The 23,466-nt window shown below is 40.7% G+C and overlaps 2 protein-coding genes across 3 annotated transcripts; one reads left to right on the top strand and one right to left on the bottom strand.

Moving 5' to 3' along the window:
* Positions 1-5,460: 5,460 nt before the first annotated feature.
* Positions 5,461-23,273, bottom strand: zswim2 (zinc finger, SWIM-type containing 2). Its single transcript, XM_071463798.1, has 15 exons — positions 23,133-23,273; positions 22,338-22,488; positions 22,174-22,250; positions 21,795-21,835; positions 21,116-21,350; positions 20,503-20,754; positions 20,215-20,299; positions 19,831-19,913; positions 19,376-19,544; positions 11,809-11,988; positions 11,177-11,287; positions 9,999-10,066; positions 6,747-8,617; positions 5,861-5,900; positions 5,461-5,737 (listed from the first exon to the last, which is right to left on the bottom strand). The coding sequence occupies exons 1-10, from the start codon at positions 23,225-23,227 to the stop codon at positions 11,977-11,979; spliced, it is 1,200 nt and encodes a 399-aa protein (XP_071319899.1). The 5' UTR covers positions 23,228-23,273; the 3' UTR covers positions 5,461-5,737; positions 5,861-5,900; positions 6,747-8,617; positions 9,999-10,066; positions 11,177-11,287; positions 11,809-11,976.
* fam171b (family with sequence similarity 171 member B) lies at positions 8,159-18,014 on the top strand. Of its 2 annotated transcripts, none has more exons than XM_071463795.1 (8): positions 8,159-8,262; positions 9,752-9,985; positions 11,198-11,290; positions 11,549-11,707; positions 11,821-11,991; positions 12,687-12,803; positions 12,916-13,039; positions 13,496-18,014. In XM_071463795.1, the coding sequence occupies exons 2-8, from the start codon at positions 9,934-9,936 to the stop codon at positions 14,820-14,822; spliced, it is 2,043 nt and encodes a 680-aa protein (XP_071319896.1). In that variant the 5' UTR covers positions 8,159-8,262; positions 9,752-9,933; the 3' UTR covers positions 14,823-18,014. The 2 variants fall into 2 exon arrangements, with proteins under 2 accessions (XP_071319896.1, XP_071319895.1); XM_071463794.1 differs by lacking the exon at positions 8,159-8,262 and adding an exon at positions 8,337-8,556.
* Positions 23,274-23,466: the final 193 nt, after the last annotated feature.

Genomic DNA, 23,466 nt, shown 5'->3' with positions numbered 1-23,466 from the left:
ATAACCTCAAACAACAGGGTAGAACACTATCTCCCTGAGCTATCAAGCAAGCCATAGTTACAAAAACTTTGTTAGACCTTTTGACTCTTTCCTTTGAGTTCCGGCCCATGAAGTTTAAAAACTGCATCTGTCTGTGGGATTCAATCCAACACCCTTCAACAACAGGGCGGAGATCTACCCCTCTGAACTATCAAGCTAGCTATAGTTGCCAACAGTTTGTTAGACCATTTGACTGTTTCCTTTGAGTGCTGTCCCATGAAGTTTAAAACTTGCATCTCAGTATTGGAGCAAACCAGCCGACAGGTTACTTCCAACGTTCTGAAATAAGCCCTCAAACACCCTGAGCTATGGAACTAGTTCAAATGAACAATTAAAAAGTCTTTTTTTCTTTTTAAATGTTTCCAGTTTTGGACATCAAAAGTAGATGGGCTACCCAAGACTTGACCCAACAAGCTCCACCTATCCAGCGTAACACTCTACCACTCTGAGCCACTGAGGTGAACACATTAGGCTGACCTTTTTAAAGGTTTCAAGTCTGTCCTTGGGTGTTAGATGTCAAAAGTAATACAAATAAGCAAGAGTTAAACTCATTACCTTTGATTTTCTGGAATAGCCCACTGACACCATAAGCCACTGGTGTTGGTATGCTGCAAGAGTCTCTGCTCTACTTAAAAACTAATGGAGAATCAAACCCACAACCTCAAAACTCCAGAGCACAGCACTAACCCTGTGAGCCATCACATCAGTTCCTTGACATATACTTCTTTGAGCAATCCGAAGACTACCCTCTGGGTTGTGGCCTTCAAAAAGGATTGAGTCAGCTGGGGTTTGAACCCTTGCCTTCCAATTACCCTGTGAGGCACTTAACCCCTTGAGCCACCAGGGCTGGCGTTTTTGCAAAAAAATGTGGGTATTTGATTGAATCAACAGCCTCAAGCTCTCAGGCAGTGTTATCTGACCATTTTCTGTTCACATTTGAGTTTTCAGTCATGGACTACACAGCATCTGGGGAAAAAATCCATTACAGCAGGTGTCTGTCTGACAATACCGTTAGCAAATTTAAAGAAAGGATCTCATCAGTACTTAGCCCACTGCCATGTATCAATGCAGTAGGGAACAGCTCTCTTAACTTCATATCCACACAGGTTGATGATCTTGTTGACAGTACTGCAGCCTCACTGCGTGCAACTCTAGATACTGTGGCCCCTCTGATGAAGAAGGTAGTGAGTCAGAGAAGGCTAGCTCCATGGTACAACTCAGAAACACGAGCTTTAAAGCAAAATTCAAGGAAACTACAAAGAAGGTGGCGTTCTACTAACCTGGAAGAATCTCGAAAGGCTTGGAAAGACAGCCTATTGGCGTATAAAAAAAAGCCAGAACATCCTATTATTCATCATTGATAGAAGAAAACAAGAACAATCCCAGGTTTCTGTTCAGCACTGTAGCCAGGCTGACAGACAGTCACAGCTCTGTTGATCCATCTATTCCTTTAGCCCTCAGTTGTAATGACTTTATGAGCTTCTTTACAAATAAAACTGTCTATGTTAGAGAAAGAATTCACCATCTCCTCCCCACAGCTGGCTCAGATGTACTGTCCAGTTCAGCAGCCTCAGAGTCCACTGTAACTGCCTTATAGTTTGACTCTTTTACTCCTGTACATCTCTCTGAGCTCGCTTCAATTGTTTCGTCATCTAAACCATCGACTTGTCTTCTAGACCCTGTTCCAACAAGGCTGTTCAAACAAGTTTTTCCTTTAATCGACACCTCTTTATCAAGTCTGATTAACTTATCTTTATCAACTGGTTATGCGCCACAGGCTTTTAAAGTTGCAGTAATTAAACCTCTACTTAAAAAGCCTACTCTTGATCCTGATCTTTTAGCCAATTATAGACCTATATCCAACCTCCCCTTTATAGCCTCAGACAATGGACTTGTCTCTATACTTGTCCTGCTAGATCTTAGTGCTGCATTTGACACCATCGATCATAAGATTCTATTACAGAGACTACAGCATATGGTCGGCATCAAAGGAACCGCACTAAGCTGGTTTAAGTCGTATCTGTCAGATAGACTCCAGTTTGTTCATGTTAATAATGACTCCTCTATCATCACAAAAGTCATGTTAGTTAGTAAAGCTTATAGTGAGGGCTGACTCGGGTATGTCCTGACCCATCCCTTAGTTATGCTGCTATAGAGCTAGACTGCTGGGGGATTCCCATGATTCACTGGGCGCTCTCTCTCTCTCTCGATGACTTCCTGCCATTAACTTTGTATTTTTTTTTCTCTCCCGTGGTTTGTGCTTCTCCTCTCTCTCTCTCTCTCTCTCTCTCTCTCTCTCTCTCTCTCTCTCTCTCTCTGTCCTCATTCTGCAGGTATCTCTGCCTCTGGAGCAGCAGGATCCAGATCCACCACTACTCATCTTTACTATTAACCACTCTTACCTGTCATTATTATTGATAACACCATTACCTACACAGCTGTTCCTGGTCTCTCTCTCTCTCTCTCTTCTCTCCTCTCTCCTCCCCCCACCCCCTCTTTTTATCTTCTCCTAAACCCAACCGCTCAAGGCAGACCCCCCCACCCTGAGCCTGGTTCTGTTGGAGGTTTCTTCCTGTTATAAAAGGGACTTTTTCCTCCGCCCTGTCACCGAGTGCTTGCTCTTTGAGGGAACTGTTCGGTTTTTCTCTTTAACAAAGTAAGATAGCAAAAATAAGATACCAAAATATTCTGTCAGAAACAGTTTAGAAGCAGAGAGAGTGCTCGGCTGCTGATGTTCTCTTGGTACCAGCTTGTATCTACAAATGTTAGACTCACTCAGACTCAACAAAGCTTTTCAATCTGGTCTTTCTCTCTCTCTCTGTGTGTGTGTGTGTGTGTGTGTGTGTGTGTTTGTGTGTGTGTGTGTGTGAGTGTGTGTGTGTGTGTGCGCGCGCGCGCGCACTTGTGTATGCTCCACCCCAACTCCTCAGGAGTGAAAAGTCCAACAAATCTTTGTCAGTGGTGTAACACTCTGGAAGATATACAACATATACTCATGCATTGTAGGAAATATCATTTAGAGAGGGAGAGACCAAGAAACAGAACTTGAGGCAGGGCAGGCATGGAGTCTAAATCATCATCTAGCACAGGACACAATTTCAGGGAAATTACAAGGGGATTGCTAGCTTTTATAATACAGGCAGCATTAGGGAATAGGGTGTAACCATCATCATCATTATTAGTATTAGGAATAATATATTTTGGATATTTTTATTCTTTTTCTTCAGGATTCACTTGATCTAAAGCCATGACACTACACACTCTCACACACTGGGTGGCGATATCCACCTTTTCACATACACTCAGCCGCCAACAAACACACAGAAGAAGAGCAACTCCTCAGGTGTGCTGATTGTGCACTCATCACCCCTCCTCCCTCTCTTGCTCTCTGTGTTTGCCTTCTCAGACAAACACATTTTCTGAAGGAAAACGGGTGAGTTTTCATCTTTTAAACCTTAAAACTATCTCTATGCTTCAAATCTTAGTCACTGTGCTTCTGTTTGTGGCTGTTTTGCGTCTCTTTGTAGTCATTTTGCTTCTGTTTGTTGTCCTTTTGTGCTTCTTTCTTGTCCTTTGTGCTTCTTTGTCCTCATTGTGCTTCTGTTTGTTGTCCTTTTGTGCTTCTTTCTTGTCCTTTGTGCTTCTTTCTTGTGGTTTTGCTTGCGTTTTTTGTGCTTTTGTGCGTGTTTGTTGTGTCATTCTTCCACTCTTTGTGCTTGTTTTACATCTTTGTCCACATTTTTTGCAAAAAAAATCAAATTGATTAACATTTATTTTCTCTTTTGCTTTGTAGATGGCTGCAGAACAATGGAACATTCACAAGGAGTCTTCAGGTCAGTCCAAATCCACAACAATATGCATTTTCTCACCTCCACATTTCACTGTCAGCTATCAATTCCACAAAACTTTCTTATTGTTCAATTTTTGACTCTCAGCTTTGTTGTACGTTAACTCAGATGCTGCACCGGTCCAGTGCCTGGAGGGGACCACGGACGCGCCACAGAGCCACGGACGGAGGAGACGGCGTTCCTGCGCTTCAGCTGGGACGTAAGATACAAAATATTTCAAATGTTGACTTGTTGCTTAAAGCTGCCTATCTCAGGCTGCCTTTAAGCAAGAAGTCAACATTTGAAATATTTTGTATCTTACCAGCATGCCTCCCTTACCAGCATGCTTTGATTCATGTATGTTTTAATAAAAGAAATAAAAAATTTTGAAACTTGACGGCCTTGTGTGTTGCATAACCCCCTGCTTTTGCCTCTCCCAACCTCGGGGAGGGGACACAGCCCCCTCACCCATTCCCTACTGCCGAATTGGGTTTTTGTCATTTGGACACGAGCTGGCATCGAACCGGGGACTACAGGGTTGTCGCCCATGCGACCACATTGTGGGGAGGAACTTAACCATTATACCACACGTTCCTCCCTGAATGGAGAAGTTTTCAGTTTGTATTTGAAGCTACTCTCTGGGTGTAGGGGACTTTAAAAGTGTGAAGTTTAAGAGTTACATCTTTGTGTGGGATTTGAACCCAGGCTCTCTGACAACAGGGTAGACCTCTATCCCACTGAGCTATCAAGCTAGTCATAGTTACTCAGACTTTGTTAGAACTTCTGACTGTTTCCTTTGAGCGCTGTCCCATGAAGTTTAAAAGTCACATCCATCTGTGGGATTTGAACCCAGGACCCCCAACAACAGGGTGGACATCTACCCCTCTGAGCTATCAAGCAAGGCATAGTTGCCAAGACTTTGTTAGAGCTTTTGACTCTTTCCTTTGAGCGCTGTCCCATGAAGTTTAAAAATTGCATCCCTCTGTGGGATTTGATCCAACAACCTTCAACAACAGGGGGGAGATCTACCCCTCTGAGCTATCACATCAGTTTTCTGGGTGTTGCTTCTTTGAGCAATCTGAAGACTACCCTCTGGTTTCTGGCCTTCAAAAAGGACAAACACAGACAGGATTTGAACCCTTGCTCTCCAATTACCCTGTGAGGCACTTAACCCCTTGAGCCATCAGGGCTGGAGTTTTCGCAAAAAAATTTGGCCATTTGATTGAACCAACAGCCTCAAGCTCTCAGGCAGTGTTCATGCAGATGCTGCACCAGTCCATTGCCTGGAGGGGACCGGAGACGTTCTACAGACCTACAGAGAAGACGCCGTTCCTGTGTTTAGGCTCTGATGTAAGATACAAAATATTTGAAAAAATTTGTTGTTGCTTAAAGTCAAAGATACCAAAATCTTCTGGAAGAAAAAGTTTAGAAGCAGGGAGAGCGCTAGGCTGCTGATGGTACCAGCTTTTATCTACAACAGTTAGACTCACTCACTCACTCACTCAGACTCAACAAAGCTTTTCAATCTGGTCTTTCCCTGTGTGTGTGTGTGTGTGCACTTGTGTATGCTCCACCCCAACTCCACACAACAGTGTCAAGTTTCAAATTTTTTATTAAAACACACATGAATCAAAGTTGTGCACCCCTCCCCTTCAAGCCCCCTCAGCAGGGAGGCCTGCTAGTAAGATACAAAATATTTCAAATGTTGCCTTGTTGCTTAAAGGCCTGAGATAGGCGGCTTTAAGCAACAAGGCAACATTTGAAATAATTTGTATCTTACGTCCCAGCTGAAGCGCAGGAAGGCCGTCTTCTCCGTCCGTGGCTCTGTGGCGCGTCCGTAGTCCCCTCCAGGCACTGGACTGGTGCAGCATCTGGGTTAACGTACAACAAAGCTGAGAGTGAAAAATTGCACAATAACAAAGTTTTGTGGAATTGATAGCTGACAGTGAAATGTGGAGGTGAAAAATTGCATATTGTTGTGGATTTGGACTGACCTGAAGACTCCTTGTCAATGTGCCATTGTTCTGCAGCCATCTACAAAGCAAAAGAGAAAATAAGTGTTAATAATCTCAATAAATTTGATCCAGTCTTTTTTTTGATGATTTTTGCCAAAAAAAGTGGAATTTGTGTTTTACTGTTATGTAGTTTGAATAAAATAAAAACTAAAATGACGCAAGACGAGCACAAAGAGATGTAAAATAAGTGCATAGAGACGCAAAATGAGCATTAACAGAGGCAGAGTGACTACAAAGATGTAAAACAAGCACAAAGAGTGGAAGAATGACACAACAAAGACGCACAAAGAACAAGAAAGAAGCAGAAAACAACAAGAAAGAAGCAGAAAAGGACAACAAACAGAAGGAAAATGACAACAAAGAAGCACAAACAACAACAAAGAAGCACAAAAGGACAACAAAGAGAAGGGAAATGACTACAAAGAGACGCAAAAGGACAACAAACAGAAGCACAAAAGGACAACAAAGAGAAGGAAAATGACTACAAAGAGATGCAAAAGGACAACAAAGAAGCACAAAGGACAACAAAGAAGCACAGAACAACAGAGAAGCACAAAAGGACAACAAACAGAAGCACAACGACAACAAGCAGAAGCACAAACAACAACAAAGAAGCACAAAACAACCACAAACAGAAGCACAGTGACTAAGATTTGATGCAAAATGACAATGAAAAGATGCAAATTGACGAGCGATAAAAAGTGAATAATGTAGTGAATGTTGTTTGTGATGATCTTTGTAGACACAAAGAGCGCTCTTGATTCCAAGGCAGAAAAATAAGTAAAATGCCAGGATGCTAAATACAAAGTGATTACACAGAGATAGTTTTAAGGTTGAAAGATGTGTACGCTGGAGCAAAACTCACCCGTCATAGCTGAAAGCTGACCCCCTGGTTTTTTGTTCACCTTGTGTTGATTGATATCAGCGTGGACTGCGATTTTTTGGGCTCCATGGATGATATTTTCCAAAGTAAATAGTTCCTTCAGAAAATGTGTTTGTCTGAGAAGGCAAACACAGAGAGCAACAGAGGGAGGAGGGGTCATCAGTGCACAATCAGCACACCTGAGGAGTTGTTGTTCTTCTGTGTGTTTGTTGGCGGCTGAGTGTATGTGAAAAGGTGGATATCGCCACCCAGTGTGTGAGAGTGTGTAGTGTCATGGCTTTAGATCAAGTGAATCCTGAAGAAAAAGAATAAAAATATCAAAAATATATTATTCCTAATACTAATAATTATGATGGTTACACCCTATTCCCTAATGCGGCCTGTATTATAAAAGTTAGCAATCCCCTTGTGATTTCCCTGAAATTGTGTCCTGTGCTGGATGATGATTTTAGACTCCATGCCTGCCCTGCCTCAAGTTCTGTTTCTTGGTCTCTCCCTCTCTAAATGATATTTCCTACAATGCATGAGTATATGTTGTATATCTTCCAGAGTGTTACACCACTGACAAAGATTTGTTGGACTTTTCACTCCTGAGGAGTTGGGGTGGAGCATACACAAGTGCGCGCACACACACACACACACACACACACACACACACACACAGAGAGAGAGAGAGAGAGAATGTAATATATTTAAGAATAGCATTAAGAGCATTAAAAATGTGTTTAATTTACTAATTAAATATCAAATTCTTGACAAATAATCACAACCCAACAAAATAGCCTACTTATATTTATTAAGCCTTTTTTTTTTTTTTTTTACACTGTCCAACAGCCTTGTTGTGTTTATTGGGCTTCATTTTCACGTTTTGACAGAGCAGTGGAGATAAATATGGGCAATCACAGTTTACCGACAGGGGGACATGCAGACCGCAATGATGTAACAGCGTCTCCCTTCTTACCAAAGATAAACAACACATACAGACCTCTCACTCTGACGCTCTTTGGTGGTGCAGCCACGGTCATCACAGTCTCGGTCACAGCAGCAACTGGCGACTATTTTCACACAGCACTAATTTCCATCAGTTAATTGTTTGGTTTATACAATTTTACAAAATACCAAAAGTGCACGCTAAGAATTGATTTTTACAATGATTTAAAAGCAGAAAAACGATTAATATTGGCCATCTAGTTTGAGAAACAATTTAATTTTCTGTTGATCAACTGTCAGTCTATCCTATGTTTCACCAGTTATTACGGTTATTCGACCGGGGCACATAGCCTACAAGTTACACAATCACATTATTTACATTTGAGGACACAATCGTTGAGGCGCGATTGTATTTTTTTTCTACTGAGTGACACATCGCTTTGTTGAGAACAATCTTTGGCCACACACGCCCAGCCTCAGCACCAGCGCATCCTTTCTCCACGGGGTTTTTGCCCCCTCTCTCCGCACCGAGATTAGAGAACACCATGGGAGGGATGAGGCCTTCATGGTAAGGATAAACATTGCTGGACCTCGTTCTTCTTCGCGGTCCGTTATGTCTTTGAGCCTGTTCCCCCTCTCGCCATGCCCGCCGCTGAACGCTACCTGCCGCCGCCGCCGCCGCTGCTCTTTCTTCCGTCGTTGCTTTTGATTTCCTGCCTGGATGGGGCGGTGAGAGCAGCGGAGGGCGGCGGCCTGCTCTCCTCGCCCGGGGACAATGGAGTCTTCGCCGCGATCGGAGACCCGTTTGCCACAGACCCGACCGCCCCGGGCCGATTTCTCAGCCCCTCGGCTCTGATAGCAGGTAATTGTAAACAAAAAGGCGCCCTGTTTGTTCTCTCTCATTGTACCAATATGGGAATCAGCTGCAACAGAGGGAACTGTGACTCATGATTGAATCATGATTGAAGCAGTGCTGTGCATCTGTTTGTTTTTGTTACACTGAAGCCAATACGTGGCTCAATAGTTCTGTGATAAAATAAGTCAGGCCATTCCTTTAGATTATATAAATCTCATTTTGAACATAAGCTTCTGGGAGACATAAGAAAGTGTTTATCATTGCCAAAATATGACCAGTTTTAAACAGTGTGAATCAGTGATGTACATATATATAAATATACATTTTTAAGTTCTAAGTAAAGCCCTCATAAAAAGGTTGAAAAAGGTGAAAATTATTATCATTATTCTATATTCTTAAGATATTAACTAACACTATCTGTCTGATATTTCTATTGATAGGTTATTGGATATAATTTGCAGCCATTCTGGCCAACAGACTAATAGGATGATGTATAATATAGAGGTTTGAGGGATTAGGATTTTTATCTTTTTGGCCTGAGCAGGTGATGTACTAATGGGGGAGCTTGGTAATCCTGTGCTGCTCTGCTGATACAGTAGGTAAGCCAGTGTTCACTGATGGCCTCACTTCTGCTAAATCTGTGTTTACATTAGCTTTATGAGTATGTATGGTAATTTTACATGGAGTAATCGTTAAAAAAAAGCCAAAGCTTACTTGAATGCTTTCTAGGAACTCCAGCAGCCATGTATTAACTACAAAATAAATACAAAATGCATTCCTGTCCAGATAAAAAAAAATGCTAGAAAAAGTATGAAAACTATAGAACAAATAACTTACTCAACAACAGCTTGATATTAAAAATTAGGAACTTGCTACATATTAACTATGAGTGCTCCTGCATGCATATAAAAGTAATGATTAGTGTTGGAAGGGAAGAGATGTCTAACATGGCAATGTAGCTCTTCCTCTCTGCTGTCACTTGGTTTTGATGTATTTTTTATTCTACCAGAGATTCAGCTGTGCTTGCCTCATCACTTTTTCATGGTGAGAGAAAGGTTACTGAGTGCTGCTGAGAGGATGCGGTGGAGGCATGCAGATGAAGCACATGCAGAGACACATGTATTAGACATGTATGAAATTTTCTTTTGATTTTGAATATTTAACCAGATTTCCAAATGATTCAATTGCATCTTCTCTACAGAGCCCAAGTTTGCCCTTAAAGTCCAGGTGAGGGATGTGGTGACCCGTCAGCCCCTGTCGGGGGCTTCAGTAGACGTTTACATCAACCACACTCTGAGGAGCTCTGACCGAACAGGGGCGAGAGGCGAGGTTCTGCTCTGGGTGGCGTACAGTCCAGGCCTCAGTCTGACATTGCTGGGCAACATGGAAGGCTATGTCCCCAGCCCCCTGCCATGGAGCACCACAAAGAGGCCAAGTGAGTTACCTACCTGACCTAGCCAAGCTTCTTTGACGTCTGGATAACAGCCCTCCATCAATCAGTCCATTAATTGGTCATCTGTCAACAGAAAACAACCAATAAACAGAAGCAAAGGTTTTTAAATTATTGGCAACTATTTTGATAACTTTAGTCACTTTTCTCCTTCAAGGGAGAGAAGTAGAGAGAAATGTCCAACAATAATAGAGCAAACAAGGCTTAGTGTAGTGCCTTGCTTAAGGACACATATTCTGTGTACACAGAATAATCAGGCAGTTAAAGGTTGAAAATCACTAGAGGTACGGGAAAATCAAACAGACTTTGCTATATATTATGCTGTGAAGCCATTTGTAGGCACTTATTTACAGTATTAACACACACTCAAATGCATTATTCATAGTTATTAAAGATCAATGAACTGTCTGCAACAACGTACAACTTGTCACTGGGGTGTATAGTCAAGTGTAACTGAACGCTGTGTTCCATAGTCAGTTCATTGATTCTTTCTACAGTAGCATGTACTGTCGAATTGAGGTGTTTGACTCAAGCTCGGGTGAAACATATCCCTGCCTCAGCAAACTGTCTTTGTCCTACACTGAATCAGATGCAGAGGGGGGTGGGGGCTCTTTAGCCACACCAATCTCATGTTGGTGTAAAAAGGGGGGCTGGATCGTACGCTATTGTCTGTGTTCCCACTCCCTCCTACTGGTCTGAATCAATCAGAAAATTAGCAGGGAGCTGGTGTTTTACAGCAGAGATGGAGCAGATGTTACAAGGGATAAAATCAGACGGATAAAAAAAAGAAAAGGGTGTCATCTGTCGAGACCTGCTTCGCTCTGCATTGTCAGAGAAGCCTCCCTTTTGTGCTGCTGAACCCTAAAAAAAAAGGCTTGAGGTAGTATTGCCATCTGCTGGTGGCAACACAGGTCTACAAGTAACCATAAACCCTATAAACAGCAAAGGAGAATGCACAAAAGCCTGACCTGTGTCCTTTTTATTTATGTAATATCTTAAACTAAATGTATGTCATATTTTTATCAGAAGCCATGTAGAGAATAAAGGCATTTTTGATCTGTCAGTTCATGTTTGGACTATTCACATTTCTATCTATCATGGCATTTTTTTTATAATTGTCATAATAAAAAAAAAAATAAAATGAAACAATAGTAGTATTTGTGTTTGACTTCTGACCTTTGGTTTGTGTCCCTGCAGTTTTCTCTTCTGTGACCTTGCTGCTGCTCCCTCACAGTCAAGGGAACGTCTGGCTGTTTGAAGACTCGGTACTCATCACCAGAAAGTTACCTGGTAAGTTTACAGAGCCAAGAGTGAGTTCACCTTCATCTAAATGAGCATCCATTTCTATTAGTTATTTCCGTTTTCTGTTGTATTTTATATCTAAGATCTTGAGTTTTAAAAAAAAATGTAAACTTTATTCCTGTATTAATTGAGCTTGGTTAGTTTTTAAATTTTCAAGTTGCACAGAATAAAAAAGAAATAAAAAAAGATTATCTAACCCTAACGTGTTCAGATTTAGATTAATCATACGCCATCTTGTTTCCACAGACAGTTCATCCCAGCCTAAGGTGAAATTCCCCAAGAACCTCCTCACAGTCTCTGATAAGAGCAACATCTCTGCAGTGACAGCATACCTGACTGTACCACAGCACCATTTAGCTAAAGACTGCAACAACTGCACTCCAGGCATCATCAGTAACAAATCGGGTGAGTGTTAAATAAAGCCTCATAAATGTTTAAAGCAGTTTACCCACATTCTGGACTGCTTAAAGCTTTGGCTAGGTCATTAGGTGAAAAAAATAATTCACTTGTATCTGTAGTGTTTAGAAGCATCGAGCTGAAGGCGGTGGCAGCCATCAGTGTCCTGCTGTACTCGGGTGATGAGGAGCTCCAGGTTCGTGGTCCCATTCAAATCAGCCTGCCTCTGGGACACAACACCCACCTCCGGGCTTCTGATACCGTGCCAGCCTGGGCCTTCAACCTAAAGACTGGTATGAATAAAGATTTCAGAGGAGCAACTTAATCTTATTACAATACAAGATTGGCAAATGCTTAATAAGATAAGATAAGATCGCCTTTATTAGTCCCACAGTGGGGGAATTCACAGTGTTACAGCAGCAAAGTGGCAGTGCAGAGAACAGGAAAGCTGCCGAAACTGCAATAACAAATATTTAGAACGATAAATAATAACAATATAATAATGTACTAAATATATAGATACAAAAAATTACATATTTACAACAACAGTAGCTAATGCATGATGTTGTTACGGTGGTGAGTTGTCCGTTTCTGAATACAAGAATAATGCATGTAAATGACGATCAGTAAACGGTAATGATCCTTCCACAGGTTCACCTACGGAAACCTTGTTACGACTTTTACTTCCTCTAGATAGTCAAGTTTGATCGTCTTCTCGGCGCATGGAAAGATTGAGAATTTTAAAGAAATTACAATGACGTTGTAAATTTTTTGTTTGAGTCCTTTTAGATCAATTTGTCTTTCTATATTGCTTCTTTGTTTGGAATTTCACCATAAAACTCTCTGTATTCTGTATAATTTCTTTAACCTTGCTAAAGGACTTAAATTTAACTCTATAAAATACATAAGGCATTATTGTAATTTGATTTGACTTTGATTTACCTACTGATATTGTGATGTTAAATTAGTAAACTATCACTATTTCAAGGTGCCTGGGAGAATCAGGGTCTTGGAATCGTGAAAACTGTTGGTGATGAACTGGTTTGGTCCTATACTGCTTCCCATCTGGGCCACTGGATCGCTGCACCACTGCCCTCTTCAAACGGTATGATAACACATTTCACGTACCTACATTACCTCATGCAAATACAGTTTGTTAAGTGTTTTGCTGAATTCTCTATTCATATTTATGACTATTTACAAATTAAACCATTTAGATTATCTTGGACATGGAAGCGCTATGGATTTCATATCATACCACACCTACCTGTTGATGGGAATACTGGGAGGAATGCTGGCTATAGTAATCGGATTTCTGTCCTTGCTGCTGTGTCACTGCGGGTAAGAAGTCTCCTCAGAAATGTTATTTGTCAGGTTCTGTTTACAGTTTATAAAACATCATCTTGCATCATATCATATGCAGTTGCCCCTGATAACGTTTCGAATTTAGATTAAAATTTTGACAGAAATCTTTGAGAGTCACAAAAAGAGAATTTTTACTACGTAGCAACATTAACATTAATTCTCAAGCTTAGCAGACAAATTCCTTTTTTTAAATAATAAATAATTTTCTTTTCTCACAAATAAAAAGCTGAATTCATAAGCAAAAAACCCCACCATTGCTCAATTCAGCATACTCTGTACACAGTATTTTGCTGCAGCCTTACTTTGTCTGGTATAGATGTTAGCAAACTCCAGTTTCGCTTTGAAGTGGCCCTTAAACAGTCTAACAAATCTGGAAAGTAGTCCTGCAAAACTACAATCCATCTTGAATAATTCTGTCTCCCTCATACACAGAGGTTCTTCTTATCGAGAGCCCAGGAGGAGGCGAGCACGCTTTTCCAAACTCACAGTTGTGAAAAAAGACCAAACTACCTCCACCCACATGGAGGAGGGTTTGTTGTTCCGATCTGGCGACAACAGCCTCGCCTCCTGCAGTGTCCAGTGTGAACCCTCATCCACGCCGAGACACAAAGCCAACTACAATATCTATGTGGAGGATCCAGGGAGTCGCCCGGTGGCTCCTCTTTATGAGAACATCGCTTCAGATCGCATCAAAGGTTCCCAGCCGCCACCTCACTACATCAACAGTGAAGAGGTAGCTCGGCTTCGGGAGAAGTCAGAGCAAAACCGGGCCAACATGAACTCTGACAGCTTCTTTCAAGATAAGCTGGTTCATATCTATAACCAGCCGGTGGCCATTATTCAGGCTCCAGAGCTTTTCAGTGCTCAGGAGCAGCAACTGTCAGGCTGCAAGTCTGCCACTTTCCCCCGCAATGGAGTTGAGTATGATGCTCACTCAGAGCCTGCAAGTAAAGACAGCTACACCCAGACACTACCCAAAGTCCCTCACCACCACTCCCAGGGTGGAAGTAGCCCACAGCAAAGCAGCCAAGATGAGCCCCAGCCTCTGGAGACTCCTCCCCAAGGCCAGGGCCCTAATGCTGGTGTGTGGGGACGCTACAGTAATCTCCTCGAATCCTCTGTCTCTGTACCTGGGACTCTAAATGAGGCAGCTGGTATGGAGGCTTTCAGCAGTGGGCATGGTGTGCCCAGTGAGCTGCAGGGGATCTCAGAGCGCACATTACTGGAGCTGACCCGTGGCAAATCCTCATCATCTCACCCCAGGGCCTGGTTTGTCTCATTAGATGGGAAGCCAGCCGCACAGGTTCGCCACTCCATCATTGAGCTCCAGAGCCGCCACCGCCCACCAAGCAGCAATGACACCAGCCTGGACTCAGGGGTAGACATGAACGAGCCTCAGCAGAACATCCGTGAGTCAGAGCGTGACAGACCTTCAATCAGGGCCTCCTCCTTGCCACACCACAGCCGGGGGGGACGGTATGGTGAAGAACAGGACCTGAGCAGTAGTGAGAGTGGCAATACTGCTACCTGTACACCAGAGGACCCTTCCCTGAGGAACATTTTAGATGGGAGCAGTGGAGCTATTCCCAATATTCCAGAGGAGCGCGACGGGATGGATACATCAAGTGCTCAAGAGGACAGTGAGTCGAGAGGTACGCCGCCTCCACGGCGTCTGAGGAAGGTGAGGGAGAAGGGGAAGACGGAAAAGCGGAGTGCCAAGCACGTCCGTGAGGGGAGACCACTGACAAAGCGAAGTTAGAGAAAGGCTCATTATTGCATACATCCAGGCAAGCGTTCTGATTTTCATTTTAATGTCCTATTAGTCATATGACCTATATTGAGCTTCATTACATGGTGTCATAATTGCTGATTGATCCAAATTAGTTTTTGCCACTTGTGCTCACAGAGGCATTGTTGTTGTTAAGTTATGTGATTGTACAACTTTGCCAAAGACTGCATAAGCTAATTAAAGAAATAAAGCAGGATCTATGTTATGTTGAAGCATTATGTAGCTGCTGTTAGACAAGTTTGTGCACCATGTTTTCCTCATCCTCCCTAATCTGAAGATCACCAGCGAGATTCTTCACAGCAAAATGTCCGTGCGAACACGTTATCCCATAGTTCCCGGTACTGGCATTAAAGAGGGTGCCTTCTTACTGCCTGTAATCATTAAATATGATTACATAGGGCACAGTATTTGTCTACATTTAGTAAAATCTGGTGAGTTTGCAGGATGGACACAGATACAGGTCAATGTGTAGTGCACTTATCCTCACCATAAATGCCTGCTGTAAATTTAATAAGATAGAGAAGCTTTCCCAATTTGTCGTGCTGTCATCTTGTTTTCATCATCCTGACTCATTTTACTTAGAAAGACACTCTGGGGTTCATGAAAAGACTTTGTTATGTCATTATCAGAATCATCTCAGAAAAAAGTAACTTATGACATTAAACACTTCATATCAGATTTGCAGCTAATCTGATTGTGAGTAAAATAATTTATCTCAAACTTTCCACCTGTGACTGACTCCAGCCCTGGACCCTGACGGATTTTGGAGTAAAACACTGATGTACATTGTAAAGCTAAGCTGCCATTTGATCACACTTGATATTCAAGGTTTTAAGCCTACAGTTGTTTAAGAATGCATGAAAATGGATGTTTCATCGTGTGTATGAAAATATTTTGCATTTTACTTTAGGGCTAACATTATGTCATCATAGCTGTTAGATTACTTGGTGATTGGATGATTCATTTCATTAAAAGGAGACTCAGTGTCGTGCTGCCAATTCTGAGTAACTATTATAACAATAATACCCCAGGACTACGAAAATGGTTATCACAATGCAAGAATCACGTGGAAATATACAAATAAAACAATTATTACCCACATCCATAGGCACCACAAGAATCGGCACTAAAACATGGCAATGTTTGCTTTACGAGATTCATTAGTGTGACTGGAAAGTGTTTGGAAAAATCAGATTGCTTGTCTGAAGAAACCCATGGTACAACAAGCTACTCTTAACAGCCTAATATAAAGAGTAATTGCTGATTAATTGGAGGGGTGCTGTTAAATTGCATATAACTGCACAGCTATGAGGCAACAATTTGATACGTGAATATTCAGAATTTACAGTCTTAAATGAAGAAGCTGAAAACCTCTCACTGAACACCCAAAAGCATGCATTATTATTATTTTCATTTTAATAACTGGACACTTTGTTGTGTATAGCATTATCCTTTGCAAATATTTTCTTGATAACAGTACCTGTATACAGTTGGTGCCTTGTAGATTTGCTTTTACCACCCGTTTCCCTGAAGCTCATGATACGGATCTTAACAAAAAGTATATTTAATTGCTGATCAGTTTGACTATGGGGTGACTTTTTTGCCTTGGGAGACAAAACTGAAGAAAGAATGTTAGTTTCAAATATATTTTTCAAATGAAAGCTTAAAAGTAGTGGTGCTGAACATATGGCTGAAGGAATAGCAATGGTGGTTCACAGTTGGCTAGTCCACCACTTTGGTCCAGACTGAAATCTCTCAATAACTATGAGATGGATTGTCAAAATTTGTTCATTTATGTCCCACACAGGATGAAATGTTCTCTTTTTTTGCTGACATCTTTACTACCATCATCAGGTCAAAATTTCAGCAAATACTTTCAAGACTAATGTCAGTCCCATCAGCTTCTGCGGTACTTGTTCAGTCTTGTACTTGTGTACTTTGTGTTTAGTGCTAATTATCTAATTATCACGTGCTAACATGCTGGAAGAAGGTGGTGAACATGGTAAACCTTATGTTCGCATGCTGACATTAGTACTTAGCTCAAAGCACCACTCTGCCTAAATACAGCCTCGCTGAGATGCTAGCATGGCTGTGGACTCATAGTCTTGCTTGGGTTTAACAAATTTTCAACAAATATTTATACAGACACATATTTCACTTCAGTAAAAATATCAAACAACAAGGTCACATGTATGCCTGCCTTTCATATCCTTCCTCTACTAATTGATATGGCAGCTTTTGTCTTGAGTCAAATAAAGCACACCACACTTTAATATGTGCCCATTTGTTATACTGGCACACGACATTCCCAGAAACTTCAGAAATCTTTAGTGTGTAAATATTACAACAATTAAAACAAAGAAAACTCATATCATTGCCTGTATGTTATAAACTTTGGCAAAAAAATCACCATAAACACTAGAAAATGGTTCCACTAGCAATATTTATCATAAATCAAAATTTAAAAACAAACTGCAGCAACAATTTTGCCATATTTAGTCTTCCGTCATGGTACTATGGTGTGTCTTTTGTTTCTATGTATATAGTAAAACAACATTCTATGTATTATATGACTGTGACTTCATTTAATTTGTGCTCATTTAATTTGTATCAGCAAAGGTCTGAGAGGTGCATCAGTGCTTTTCACTGATTGGTTGAACGACAAAGTTTTTAGCAACTGTCATTTGAGATGTGTTATTAATGTGAATTCTTTTAAGGTTAGCCTAAAGAGTGAGTGTCTTTTCATTGGAGTGTACAAAACGCCTGAGCTTTGTATTTTTTAAATGTAGCAACAAGTTGAACACTTAATCATTCAGTATGCTAACAAATGAAAATACTTTTTCCTGCTATTCATCAGCTTGAAAACACAGTATATTCCAGCTTCAATGGCAACACGAGGAGTAGTTTGTGAACACTTTGTGCTAATAATGTTTGAAAGCAAATCAAACCTACTGCCACTCCCATTTCAAAGTGATCTCTCTGAATGTATTTGTATTGATTTCAATGTGTTCTATAGTGTACTCCTCTTGTGTCTTACCATTGAATCTCACAGGCTTTTGTTTCTTCCAAAATGGGCACCTCTTGTGTTTACCTCTGTAATAATGGTAGTGTTATTAGTCTTGCCTTTTTGTGCACTAAATTAATAAACTTACTTGATACCAATTCTTGTTCAGTAGCTTTTTCATTCAACCACTTTCAAGTATATTGCATGTTTGAAAAAACAGTGAAATGACAAATTTCCAAACAAAAACCAAACAATTTCAGATTTACAAGTGTTTGAATAATGGGTTACTGTCATGTATATTTATTGATCTTTTTCAATGTCAAATGTATGGAAAAGAAGTGCAGATACACAACTGATACCAACTAAGACTAAAAACAAAAATTTCAAGCGTCTGTTTTCCTGCAATGCTGTGTGTTTATCAAGATTCCAGTCATTCTTAACTCTGAAGTAAGTTTCTTGTTTGTGCCATGAGTAGTTACTGGGCCTATCTTTTTGGGCTGCAGTCTAGTTCGCCTGGCAGAAAAGGCCACAGTAGCTGTGTGGCCTGTTTCAGGTCTGCATGAACCTACAAAAAGGTTCACCTGTGGCTGCTCTCTGATTTTGGCCACAGTTAAACACATATTAGGTGAGGCAGGGCTGCATCTTGCAAGTGTCTTTTTTGAGGAGCACGTGTTTTGTCTGTCACCCAAGTCAAATTTGTTTACTAGACTTTGTTTTTTCTGCAACACTCCCTTTCCTCCTTTTGTTACAGCATCTGCTGTGGTAATGCACAAGTCAAGAAACTGGTCACTTGTTAACTTTTGTGGGGTATTTAAAGTTTGTGAAGAACCTGTCAGCACTTCTAAGTTAAGAGAACCGTGTGAAGGGGCAGTTTTAGTGTTCCTGTCACGCAGTGCCACTCCTGGGATAAACAGGTCCTTCAAGCTATGTTCTGGTTTGGCAAAGTCACTGGAAAGGCAAGAGGCCAATTTATGGGAGGTCTTCCTTTCACTGGTTCTCCAAGTCAAGGGATTATAAATGACATATCCATCCAAAGGGCAGGAGTTCAACTTCCGCAGGATCCCATCCACACAGTCCATGTGGAACTGAAGTGTGTGTAAACATGTGAAGGGGAAAGGAAGAGACGGGGGGGGCTCTATATAACAATGTTTTTTTGTATTATATTTGGTTCATTCATTAAAATTTTACATTCAGTTTCTTGCAGATATAAATATAAAGGTTTAGAAATCAAAATCTTGCATTGTTAGATTTATTCTATGTTGATTGTGTGTCGTATATTTCTGTATTTTCCACTGGTTGCCATAAATCACAATGCAACCACTATGAAGCCTGATCCCTTTTTGAAAAGTTAAAAAAATGTTTTCAGTTCCCTGATTCCCTGAGCTTTGTGTAGTTTTTTAAATTAAGTTTTGGTAAACTGAGTCAATATGATGATGGGGAATGTAGTTTTTTATGATATATGATATTTTTTTAAAAGTTCATATTAGATGATGTAAGTACACACAGTCACTAGTCTTACCTTGTGATTACAAGGCAGAGTTCGGACACGCTGACCCAGGATAAAATTCTGCAGACAGATCCGACACTGCTGTCCCTCGCCCAAGAGCAGAGACCCTGATCTCACCCTGACAGTAGGGAGACACCCCAGCACAGTTTCTGGTAGAGGGTCTGCAGCCACAGGAATGATGCTGCAGATTGAGATGGGAAATAGTCAGTAAAGATATTGTAGAAATTGTATTATATTAATAGTAAACTGCAACAGTTATTTTTCTAACGAAGAATTTTTTTGTCTGAGGTTGTGCTTCCCTGCAGAAACACCATTTTTACTGATTACACATTTTTTATTACACTTCTTTACTAATTTCCATTTTCTATACCATCTTCTTATTACCCTTGGAAATGCACCATTGTTCATAGTTAATCTTTATCTACAAAACATGAAACAGATTTTCTGGCTCATGTTCAACAACTCACCTGACATTTGCTGGCTGAGAGGCTGCTCCGTTTGCTTCATCACTCAGGTCTACTGCCACAAGACGCCACTTGTCTCTTCTTTTCTGTTTGAAGGATATTCAGTGTTCAGTGAGTTTCCTCAGATGTGGATTTATTTGGCATCTATTTTATTTTATTTAGTTTTATTGCAGGATTACTGTGTTTCAAGTGCAACTGTACAATGAAACATAATGTTATATTTTATCACCCTACTAATACAAAGTATCAAATCCACATTATAACGAATCTTTGGTCAGTGGACTTGCAGTTTCACCACGTATTTACAGTATATTACTGCAAGGCCACTGCAAACTGTGGTTTTGGCTGATGCAGTACATGCTTCAAAGCTGAATGCATATAGCTTACTGTCCGTGAAGCAAACTGATGCTGTGGGTGGCAGCCTTTCTTTGAGCAGTCCTCACACAAATAGAAGTAACTGCAGACTATGCATCTGAAAAAAAACATGGAAGGGAGAAGACATGGGAACACATTAAGACTGGGAAACAGCCACTTAAAATTCACAGTAATGTACTGAGAAGACTATCACTGTACTTCAAATAATATAAGTATGGTATTCAACACTGACAACTGACACAGCAAAAAACTGACTCAGACTGCTTATGTTACACACAGATATGACTGCCATAAGCTTACTTGAAACATTTGCCAGTGATGGGGCAGACCTGGCAACTGTTACAGAGAACTCCCAGGTGCCTTTCTGGCTTCTCTCTCTCAGCAGCAGTGAAGAGCTTTGCTGCGTTTTTCACCTGCTCCTGGAGTAACTTCAAAGAGCTGAAGTCCTCCCTGCACAGAGGACACTTCACAATCTCTTCCCTGTCTGAGAGCTTCTGATGATCTGACCACACTTTCATGCAAGTGATGTGGACATTATTGCCACAACCAAACCTGGGAGAAACAAGGACAGCACATGAGAGCGCAGAAACTCTGTCAGCAAAATGGTGGAAATAAAGATTTTCCACATCATGTTGTTGTGTTTGAATGATGTGTCCTCTTCTGTCAATATCAGGAGATTTTAACCTATTTTTATTACTTCCTAAAATCTGTGTTGTTAGTTTCCACCAAACATGCTCCATGTCAACAGCTGAATGTGCTATAGTGGGACTGACCATTCTGTATGGGGTCATGTTCTGGCCAGTGGTGCAACAAAAGTTGACTAGAACATCTTACATCATCCGTAAACATGACTGTACTGAAACAACAACAGTCTGAAACCCCGACCCCAGCCTGACCACAGCCGCCTACACACCTGCAGTAAGACACAGGCTGTTTTTTCTCCAGCAGCTCCTCTTGACAGATTGGACACACATCCTGGGCTTGGATCACCTTCCGGCAGACACTTCCAGCCTCCTGGCTTGTGACTGGTTGGCTTGGGGTCCCAGAGGCAGCAGAGGGATCATTTTCCATCCGGTGGGCTTTAGTTTGGTGTAAACCATGCAGCACCTCCGAGATCTGTCTCTCCACAAGTCCATGTTGAAATGAATCTACAACAGAGTTATTTTTAATATTGCATGTCAAGAGGAGGATATGTGCAATGGTGGGTCAGTTTTTTTCAAATAGCCTACGAACTACAAAGCAAATGTTTCAATGTTAAATGATAAAGACTTCACAGCATTAAATAGTATTGTTTAAGGAGTCTAGATATCAGCTTTATGATGTACATATAAAACAGGTTTGTGAACTGTAAAACATCCTTGCTCTAAGCTAAATGTGGGTGCAACAGGAAGTTTGATGAACATTCAGTTTTTTTGAAAATGCAGGCTATTTTTCTAAGAACTGTACTGTTCAATAGATCACACAGTAATCAAATCATGGCTGCAATCAATACAAAACTGAACCTTAAAAACTGTAAATTCTCCCATCGGGTCTCCATTTAAGTTTTTATCAATGTATTATATAAAAAAAAAAAATTTTTAAAAACAACTTACATTCATGTTCTCTGGGTAGTTTGAATTTCCGCAGTAAAACCCTGTTATGGAAAAGATTAGAGGTTCATTCAAGAGTTAGTAGTCCTCACAAAAAAGTGAATATCACTAATACATAAACATAAATTGTGTCATTAGTAGGCCTGGATATCAATAGAATCTTTCAAATAAACTTTAGTGGCATTTTCTGAAACTAGTAATAGTAAAAAAGAAAATCAATATCTACAGCTGTCTTAACAAAAAAGCCACACTACAATTTTAAATGAAATACCTAATGAAATAGAGTATAAAAAAACAAAAACAAAAAAAAACTACTGCAGACACAATTTGGCACACTATCTCCAATCTCCAGCTGTGTTAGTTGTTTCTGTGTTATTAATACCAGCAGATGTGTTTGCATGGTTCCTGCTCCTTGATGAACACCGGGCAAGTGCATGTATGTGGGTCACCCAAGCACACCTAAACAACATGAACAAGAGAACACATTGGAGTTTGGATGACATCATTTTTATGAGTTTTATTAATATGAATCACAGAATGATTTACCTTGAAGTTTCTGGCCTCTCCCTCCTCTCTGAGCAGAAATCCTGTGGGGCCATAGGATTTCAGGAGGAATATCGTTGTGTTGAGGGCTTGGTCCTGGTGGGAACTCACTGAATCACTGACTGTGTTCCTCCAGGCAGTTTTCCTGAACATCCTGTCAATGCAGAATAAATATATTAATAAATAATCTACCCTGCAATAATGAAAATGAGGGTTCAGGGAATCTTTAACTGCCAGGAGGGTATATGTCTGATAACACTTGGATAAGTCCAACTAAAGGATGCTTTGGATAAAAGCTTAAGTCCTGATTTATTACTTAAAATCTGTCTTGATGTTTCTCTTGATCTTCATCCCTACTTTACAGTGATAAAAGTATTTACTTGCACCTTTGTCAATTGTGCCCTTCATGAAACAACAGCCACTTTAATACTTAAATAATACCCTTTAACATAAACAAGAAAACAGCTTGTATTTAGCTTTTTAGCTAACAGGTGAAGGGAGTTTGGTTAGGTCATGCTTGCTGGTTGTTTTACTCCTAACGACTGCTTTACTATACCTGGACAGAGCTAGCTTTAAAGTTTAGCCACAGTTTATCCCATTACAAGGCAGCAAAACGACGGCTAACTTGAGTCTGACGTTACCTTGCTAGCTTAACATTAATTAGACTAATTTACCAACATCCGTCGACAACCACCGGCCGATTCAAATATCAGATGTTAGATAAAAATAAAAACAAACGGTAGACTTCTCAGTTTGATAAAAATTCACTTCCCAAGGTGTAAACAGCTGAAAAACTACCTGTCTTTTTCCAGTAAGCTGAATTCCCGAAGATCAGCTTCGTTACCGTGTTGCTGTGCACAGCGTCGCAGCCATGGCAACGGGATTGTTGCCATGGATATTTTGAGCTGCAGAGGGCGCCGTTGCTAAGCGATAACATAACATCACAGCTCCATCATCCATCCAGTTGCACTGAATTTCCAGCTGTTCTTATGTATTTATACAAATACTCTTATACAAATACTTATTAACCCAATATGTGCCCTTTTAGTGGTATTTAAATAAAGTAACAGCTCAAAATACTGTGTGCTACATAGTAAAGAAAAGCACTACATAAACAATACACTGCAGAAAA

The sequence above is a fragment of the Trachinotus anak genome, unplaced genomic scaffold (genome assembly GCF_046630095.1).
Source record: "Trachinotus anak isolate AG129_WGS33_773 ecotype Australia unplaced genomic scaffold, CSIRO_AGI_Tana_v1 ptg000026l, whole genome shotgun sequence".
Lineage (NCBI taxonomy): Eukaryota > Metazoa > Chordata > Actinopteri > Carangiformes > Carangidae > Trachinotus > Trachinotus anak.
This window is presented reverse-complemented; position numbering and strand designations above follow the sequence as displayed.

Coding starts and splice junctions, on each gene's coding strand:
- fam171b (XM_071463794.1), top strand. CDS start 8,337: ATGCCCGCCGCTGAACGCTACCTGCCGCCGCCGCCGCCGCTGCTCTTT. Junction 11,992..12,686: donor GGCCTTCAACCTAAAGACTG/GTATGAATAAAG, acceptor CACTATTTCAAG/GTGCCTGGGAGAATCAGGGT. Junction 13,040..13,495: donor TTGCTGCTGTGTCACTGCGG/GTAAGAAGTCTC, acceptor CCTCATACACAG/AGGTTCTTCTTATCGAGAGC.
- zswim2 (XM_071463798.1), bottom strand. CDS start 23,227: ATGGCAACAATCCCGTTGCCATGGCTGCGACGCTGTGCACAGCAACAC. Junction 22,251..22,337: donor GAGAGGCCAGAAACTTCAAG/GTAAATCATTCT, acceptor CATGTTGTTTAG/GTGTGCTTGGGTGACCCACA. Junction 21,836..22,173: donor CCATGCAAACACATCTGCTG/GTATTAATAACA, acceptor TTTCCATAACAG/GGTTTTACTGCGGAAATTCA.